Source organism: Chrysochloris asiatica, unplaced genomic scaffold (assembly GCF_000296735.1).
Source record: "Chrysochloris asiatica unplaced genomic scaffold, ChrAsi1.0 scaffold00333, whole genome shotgun sequence".
Taxonomy (NCBI): domain Eukaryota; kingdom Metazoa; phylum Chordata; class Mammalia; order Afrosoricida; family Chrysochloridae; genus Chrysochloris; species Chrysochloris asiatica.
This window is the reverse complement of record NW_006408851.1, coordinates 2,260,720-2,269,580: the sequence shown is the minus strand read 5'-3', so window position 1 is coordinate 2,269,580 and position 8,861 is coordinate 2,260,720. Positions and strand designations below refer to the sequence as shown.

Sequence of the window (8,861 nt, the reverse complement as noted above, 5' to 3'; positions counted from 1 at the left end):
GCCTCTGGTCCTGTCATTCTGACCTAAAATTCAGTCCTGGAAGATGTTTCAACCATTTTCTTTCTTGAAGCTGGAGAACTGATTGTAGTACCAGCCTGGCAGGGGTCTGAGGGAAGATACACCTTAACATCTGACATGCTGCCTTCCTCCTATCTCATGGTTCATATCCATTCTGCTATTTTCATACTTCTGTCCTCAGGAACTTTAGTCATTAGCCATGAAGAGGAATTACTAGGATGCCAATCAGCAAGTGGAAGACATAAAGAAATGTCAGAAGTAAGGGTGTAAAAAGTGTCTACAAGAAGAGCGGAGTGTCGATTTTAGAAGTTCGGGATGTTATGAACTGGTTCCTGTATTCTAGCTCCTGAAGACTAGGACTTAGAAACCATCTACTCACGAAGATTCCCTGCTATGTGTCTAGAACTGCCTAACCGGAAGTGCTTCTTTGATGAGGAAGTGGTAGTAAGCTGTTCTTTCCTGTCTAGGGAGCCATTTTTTTCTCTCTCGGTCTTTCACACCTTCACTCAAACTAGCACACACATATTTTATAATGTATGTTTCTAATGTCTGTTTGGTGTGGCGCTGTAGGATCAGACTGGACTGTGAACCACATAGTTGGCAGTTCAAACCCACCAGCTCCAACTCGGAAATCCTATTTGTTGTTAAGTACTGTCGAGTTGATTCAGACCCATAGCGATCCTGTATAGGGTTTCCAAAGAGCAGCTGGTGAGCTTGAACCACGAACCTTGCAATTTAAACGACTTTGCATTCTGACGCTCTAGGACACAGCGCCACACTAGGGCTTCATATACAGGGTCGCTATAAGTCAGAAGCAACTCCAGGGCACTTAACAATGTATATCTTCGCGACTGCGTCTGGCTACAGAACGGGAAAGGACTATACATTTCCCAGGAGGCCGTGTGCAGAAGTCAGGGGTGGAGTCAGCGTGGGTCCCAAGCCGCAGTGATGACTGGGCCCCGTGAAGGACCGCAAGGCCTTCCAGAAGCTAAGCTTCCTGTACCAGGTGGGTCTGTGGTTCGGGTGCTCACCTGGACAGCGGCCCAGTTCAGTCAGCCCAGTGACCACTGCCCTCCTCCAGGCCGCCCACTGCGTCCTCGCGCAGGACCCTGAGAATCAGGCTCTGGCGCGGTTTTACTGCCACACGGAGAGGACCATCGCGAAGCGGCTGGTCCTGCGGCGGTGAGCGGGCGCGGAGCTCGGCGGCGGGCTGGCGGGCAGGGCCCGGGAATAGCCGAGAAGGAGCGCGGGCACCCGCCCACCTTCCTCCTCCATCCCCATGGACCCTTCTGTGAAGAGGACCCGGTGGGTGTCGTGGCTGCTCCTCCTTCCTCATCCCGGATCTGACGTGCACCCAGCGCCAGAGACGTGAGTGCTTCTGCGGGGGTCGATGATTGCAGAGCAGGGTATGGGGGAGACAAGCGACCCCTCCTCGCTTTACGTGTGGGTGACTCTGGCCTAGGATTTGAGGGCGCCTGCGCTCTCGAGCGCCTGGACAACTCAAGTTTAAACCTGACTTTTATTCCCAATCAGGACAGTAAAGAAATAATAATGGTGGTGGTGTGCTGTCGAGTCCATTCTGACTCACAGAGACCCTGTATAGGGTTTCGGAGGCTGTAAATCTTTACGGGAGCAGAAGCCTCATTTTTCTACCTCGGAGCCGCTGGTAGTTTTGAACTGCTGACCGTGAGATTAGCAGCCCAACTCGTAACCGCTGCAATACCATAGCTCCTAAAAAAATAATAAGTACATAATAATAAATTTTATTTGGCTTTGTAGAAGACATGATTCCCAGCACCATTCATTCAGCAAATATAATTTTCTGTGATATGTCAAGTATTTTACTGGATTTATTTTTATTGAAATTGCCATCTGTTGGGACAGACTAATAAAGTTTAATTCTGTTTTACTTTTTGTATTTCTGTTCTATGGGGAATTCAGCTCTTAGATTGTTTTCCTCTTTCTGACTGTAATTCTCTGTCACTGTCTATCCTCTCCTTTGTCTTTACCATCCTTGTACTCCCACCATGTAGGGTTGTCAGATATCTCTCAACCCTGGGCCCCTATGGTTATTAGCAGCTCCCATCTCCAGGACCCAGGCTCCAGTGCAGTGCCACGTTTGAACTTCAGGTCCCAGAGCTCGCTGCAAGATCTCCAGCCTTCTTAGGACATTCCATCTTTAGGTATTCCTGACTCTTGATGGAGACTTAAACAGACTACTGTTACACAGCTCTAACCTTTATACTGACTTCACTGGATGTCCTAAAGGAAATGTTTGCTCAGGCAGATACAAGATGTCAGAATCTTAAGAGGTCTTTCTCCTATACTCAAATTAAGAATGTGATCCCTAAGCCTGAAGGGCTTCACATAACACTGTCAATGAATCTTTACAGTGAAACCCACAGAACCAGACATGTTGAGAAAGCAATTTTAAGAGCAGGTTCCATGAAAAACCTGTCCTTCCTTTGTACTGTAACCATCTTGTAATTAACTGAAAAGCACATACCTGCTTGCATTTTTGTACCCTTAACCAGTTATGTAGAGTCCTAGTGTTGTGCTCTAGGATAAGCACTGAATTGTTAACTGCAAGATTGGTGATTCAAACCTACTAGCCACTCCCTTGAAACATTCTGTAGGGTCGCTGTGAGTTCAAATGGATTCAGTGGCACTTAACAACAACTATCAATTATGTAATCCCATATATATGTTATTGTTAGGTGTGTAATGACCTTATGCACAATAGAACAAAACACTGTCCAGTCCTGCACCAGTCTCACAATCGTTGCCATGCTTGAGCCCTAGGAGCAGCTCATTGCTGCTGCCACTGTGCCAGTTCATCTCGTTCAGGGGGCTCTTCTCTTTTTCACTGAAATGCTACTTTACCAGGCATGATGTCCTTCTCCAGGGACTAGCCTTCTCCATCCTGCCTTCTAAAGATCATTTTGGCCGTATTTCTTCCAATACAGATTTGTTTGTTATTCTGACAGTCCATGGTACTTTCTATATTCTCTTCCAACACCATAACTCAAATGTATTCTTCTAAGGTCTTCCTTATTTCATTCATTGTCCAACTTTCACATGCATATGAGGCTATTATAAATACCATGACTTGAGTTAGGGGCACCTAAGTACTCAAACTAATATCTTTGCTGTTGAACACTTTAAAGAGGTTTTGTGCAGCAGATTTGCCTAATGCAATACGTCATTTGATTTTTTTCACTACTGCTTACTGTTGATGCAGTTTTTGGCAACTTCAGTCTTTTCTCCGTTTATCTTCATGTTATTTATTGGTCCATTGGTGAGGATTTTTGTTTTCTTTACAATGAGGCGTAATCCATGCCAAAGGTTGTGGTATTTGATCTTCAGTAAGTATTTTAAGTCCTCTTTGCTGTCAACCAGCAAGGTTGTATCACCTGTATATTGCAGGTTGTTTTTATCAGTTTTCCTCTAATCTTGATGCCATGTTCTTCATGTAATCCAGTTTATTGGATTATTTGCTCAGCATACACACTGAATAATACGGTGAAAGAATACAACCCTGGCATACACCTTTCCTAATTTTAAAACATACAGTGTCCCTTTGTTCTGTTTGAACCTCCTTGATCTAAGTATAGGTTCCTCATGAGCACAATTAATTGTTCCAGAATATTCATTCTCTGCAATGTTGTCCATAGTTTATCATGATCCACACAATCAAAAGCCTTTTCATAATCAATAAAGCACAGGTAAAACACCTCTCTGGTATTCTCTGCTAGCAGACAAGATCCATCTGATGTCAGCAATGCTGTCCTTCATTTTACATTTTCATCTGAATCTAACTTGAACCTCTGTCAGTTTCCTGTCAGTGTACTGTTGCAGCCATTTTAAAATTATCTTTAGCAAAATTTTACTCGCATGCTCTATTAATGATATTATCTGATCATATCCACGTTCTGTTGGGTCATCTCTCTTTGGAATGGGCACAAATATGGATCTCTTCCAACAGCTGGCCATGTAGCTGTCTTCCAAATTTCTTGGCATGGATGATTGAGTGCCTCCTGTTTCTTGCCTCTAAATTTACTTGCCCCTGAAATCACACCATGGTATTTCAGCCCAAAAACTATTGTTTTATAATCCTAGTTCTACCACTTGCTTGCTGTGTAATCTGGAAAGGGTAAGCAAGGGGTTTATCTCTATGAACTTCATATCTAGCTATTGAATCGCTAGGTAGTTTAGGCAGGTTGAGTTGAAACATGCTTTAGTCTTTCTAGCTACCATACACAGCTAGAGCTTTCTTCATGCCTCACCCTGCTCAATGATATAAATGGCTGTTGCCCAAATGGGAGAAATACCAAGTCTTTCAACCTGAGCTTTTCATATCCTACAGATCCAAATAACTTTCCACCTTAGGAATGTGCCAGGTCAGATAGATTGGTCTCCTCACTGCCCCTTGCTCATGACATATTCTCTCTGTTTCTTTACCTTTGCTAATTCTGACACTCTTTATCAACTCTCAGAGGTCAGGTCATCTCAAACACGATGACCCATCCTCATTTTTCATTCTCAACCTCTCTACAGAGTAGAATCCTCATTCATGAAGTACCTGCTTTGGCCTCAACGACAGTACCTTCTAAAGTCCAGATTCATGACAAATCCCATGAAATACCTTTTAGAAACACTGATTGCAGGTTCCCTCTCAGATCTCTGGAATTAGAGAATTGACATCTTTTTTAAACTCTTAGAAGATCATGAAGCAGTTAGTCAATCTGTCTGGGTTTCATCTCCACCGTGTCACTGGGTTACTGCTGATCTGCTTCCCTCATTGTATGACAAGCCAGACTCCACATTTTTTCAGCTTTCCACCCTTTCCTTTAACTTCCCCCCACTGGCCTGCCATCCATTACAGACCTTTATCATTTCATCCAAGAGATTAAGAAGCTGTGTGTTTATTTTCTTCTTTTAGGCTTCCTTCCATCCCTTCCAAACCTTAATCTTTACTCAACATGTGATGATAGGAATTGCATGTTATCTCACTTGTTGGACATGTACTTGTCCAAAAAATTTTTTAAAGGACTAGTTTGGGGGATATAGGATAAAATACAGTTGTAAAATTGTGACATCAAGGTCATCTACATTGTGTCAGTCTATCGTTCAGTGCAGACAGACAGTTAATTACTAAGGTATGATGTTACAATCCACCTGATGGTTTTTCCATACTCTGTAAGTGAAAGGAAAGAGGATTCTTGAAAGGCCAGAGGATCTTTCCAGGAGCTTACTATTCTAGTCTTGGAAAATTTATTCAACATTTTTGGGGTTTGATTTTCTAATTGGTAAAATAAAGATAGTTAAAGCTCTTCTCTGACAACCTTAGAGAGTTGTAAGGATCAAATGAGTTAATATATGTGATAACATTCTGAAACAAATCTTTGCTGTTGTTTTTAGGTACCATGTACCCCATGTGACAGAGTAGTTTTCCAAGATTATGATTTTTTTTCTTTAATAAACTCTTTATTGTAATTTGGATTAAAGCAAGTCAGTTTTCCATCCAATAATTCATACACATTTTGTTTCCTGCCATTCATTGCAATCCTCACAATGTCACATCACTCATTCCATACCTCCCTGTGTTTCCTGTTTCCATTGACTCTTCCCTATCCTTTATTGCATTCTGGACATTGTCCATGGCAAATGCTGCCTTTTTGATCTAGAATGGTTCATTGTATTAAGGATTGCATCCCTCTCTAATGTTACTTGTTTACCAGTCTACTGTTAGACTAGAAATTGAGCCATGAGAATGCTTTTAGTTCTAGGCTTGAAGGGTCATAGTCTCAGTGGCTTCAACAGTCTCTATGAAATCAGGAAGCCTAGTCTTTTTTACAATTTTGATTTTTTTTCCATATTTTTCTCCCACTCTATCCAGGATTTTCAATTGTGATCCCTTTCAGACCAAGACTATAATCTTTATGGAAGCAGGCTGCCACATCTTTCTCCTGCAGAACAGCTAATGCATTGCACCACTAACCTTTCAGTTAGTAGCAAAGTGCTTTAGCAGCTGCACCACCAGGGATCCTTATAGCAAACATAAGGTAGTGCAAGTGGTCTTCAAAAAGTTGTGTTACCAGCCAAAGAGGACTAGAGTGGAGAGTGAAGCATCCAGCTGATAAGAAGAGAGGAGATATGCACAAGAACACCCACAGTTGCAGATAATACCCACTTGACCTGGCTTCAATGACTGGATGACCAGAGCTCAACCAGAAGAAGAAAGAAGAGAAAAAAAAGCACAATTTTTTGCTTGATACAGGTGCAGGTCAAGATACAATTTGATGAACTTGACCTGCACCTATGGATGCAGTAGCTCAAAAGAGGAAACAAATCCTTACTGCAAGAATCATTCCCACCCCCTCCACACACAGAGTAGACAGGGATGCGCAACTTGAACATTGGCTACCCAAAATGGGGGGGCAAGGGTCTACAAGGGCAAGAAGTGACTGGCTTACAAGCTTTCAAGAGGGAACTTAGATCCAGAGGGCGTGGAGGAAGGTAGAATCTCCAGTGAGTAGCATCCAATCTGTCTAGGCAGGGCTGATGAAATGAAATGCAGATAGGTCTCTTGTGATACAATAGTGAATAATTGTTATCAGGACTGATCGTGAGGGTTGGAAATGTAAAGGTAGACATTTTATAGCAAGGAGAGGAGTGATTAACTTTTCAGTCTAGGAGTGGAGGTCCCTAGGACCATCAATGGAGAAAACTGGAGAGCAGGACCCTACCCAGAGAAGCAGTGATACTTGAGATGGAGGCAGAGATGATGACATGGAGAGATGGAGCAGCTGGGGACTTGAGATCCAGAGAGGGCCAGGGGCTGTGTGTTGACGACCGGGGGTGGGGGTGGTAGGCTTGCAGGGTATAACCTTTGGTTGGTTGATGATGCATGGAGGGGAGTGTAACCATGGCAATGAAATGATATATGATAGAATGAATGTAAAACTAATGTTCTTCCATGTAAACTATCACATAATTCACAATAAAACTTTTTTTTTTTTTTTTCAAAGTTGTGTTACTGGGGTGGGCTTCAAAAGACTCGAAAGTCATGAAGTAAAATGGCACTAAAAAATTCAGCAAGAAAGCCTGCAGGGCAGACATGCCACATCCAGCAATATCTGCCAATCTTACAGCCTTTGGGTCTTTTATAGGGCTAAAAGCAGAGAAACATACAGGGGTAGTTTCAATAGGTTCCTGGAATTGTTGACAACATCTTGCAGTGTCAGAGATTGCTTCCTGGCTCCTTATTCCTCTGCTTGGATGCTCATTTCTCACATGCGTGTACCACGTCCAAGACCCTGCTTCTGAAGCTCCATACTTAGGTTAACAGCCTGACCAAATACATTATTACTGTGACTGCGCCATGTGCTAGGGGTATGGCTTGTAGTCTGTGGGCTTCTGCATCTGTTAGGCTTTGCGAGCTGGAGGGGTATAGCAATTCCTGGGATAGTGGCGTTGGTGTGCACTGGAGTTGGTTCCGACTCATACTGACCCTGCATAGGGTTTCCAGGACTGTAAATCTTTACAGGAGCAGAAAGCCTCATCTTTCTCCTGTAGAATAGCTGGTAGTCTTGAACTGCTGACTTTGAAGTTAGCAACCCAACTCATCATTGTTTTGCTGTTTCATTTCCTGCCCCACTTTGTGCTTTTGCAAGATCTTGTCTTTCCAGTCTTCAGTCTTTCTCCCTCTTAGTTGTACCTTTCTCTAATAATTCATGGAAAATGTGCATTATGATAAAACTATGCATGGATTTCAAATGTTTTTGCCCCAAAATAAGCTTATACTAACTTTTTATAACATATCATATTTGAACTGGATTTAGTTGAGACACTAAGGATAAGACATCAGTTTGTAAAAAAAAAAGCCCCTATCAGAGCAACATGCATTCAGCTAAAATTAATTGAAGCAAAAGTAAACATCAAATATATGGTGAAGCTTGGTTGAAGAATGGTGAAATTATTGATGCTTTACAAAAAGTTAATGTGACAGTACTCTTAAGAAATCAGCAGGTTACAAGTGGATAACTCATTTTAAGAAGGAACAAGACGATGTTGAAGATGATGAAGCTTGTAATGGCAAACCATCCCTATCAGTTTGCAGGGAAACGATCATGTTTGTGCCTAATTAAAAAGAACTGACAACAGCAGAAAGAACAGCCAACATTATATGCATCTCAATTAGTTCAGCTCACACAATTCTGACTGGAAAATTTGAGCCAACTTTTTGGTCAATGGGCGCCAAAATTCAATGGGTGCAGATGAGACCAGAGCTATTAGTGGAATTTAACAAGTGGTATCAAGAACCTGAAGCATTTCTTTAAGGAATTGTTACAGGTAATGCAGCATGACTCTACCTGTATGATCCTGAAGACAAAGCGCAATCAAAACAATGACTACTAAGGGGTGGAAGTGGTACAAAGCAAAAGCAGACTGGTCAAGAGCAAAGATCATGGCAACATGCTTTGAGGATATTCAAGGCATTTTTCTTGTTGACTTTCTGGGGGGGGGCCAAAGAACAAAACATCTGCTTATTATGAGCATGTTTTGCGAAAGTTGGTGGTGGTGGTATGCTGTGGAGTCAGTTCTGACTTATAGTGACCTGTATAGAGTTTCCGAGGCTGTAAATCTTTACGGGAGCAGAAAGCCACATCTTTTTCCTGCAGTATGGCTGGTAGTTTTGAACTGCTGACCTTGAGGTTTGCAGCCCTACTCGTAACCTGTACGCTACCAGAGCTCCTTTTTTGAGAAAGATAGCCACAACTTTAACAGAAAAATGACAGAGAAGCTTCACCAGAGAGTCCTTCACCAGAGAGTGTTCCTGT

General features: G+C 42.5%; 1 protein-coding gene across 1 annotated transcript; it reads left to right on the top strand.

The window, feature by feature from the left end:
- Positions 1–970: 970 nt before the first annotated feature.
- On the top strand, positions 971–1,412 carry LOC102825587 (ribonuclease P protein subunit p21-like; the record flags this gene model as incomplete). The annotated part of the gene is made up of 3 exons (XM_006875686.1): positions 971–1,024; positions 1,100–1,200; positions 1,316–1,412. Coding segments are annotated over 3 exons (252 nt in total), but the record flags the coding sequence as incomplete, so codon positions are not given.
- Between the last annotated feature and the right edge of the window lie 7,449 nt (positions 1,413–8,861).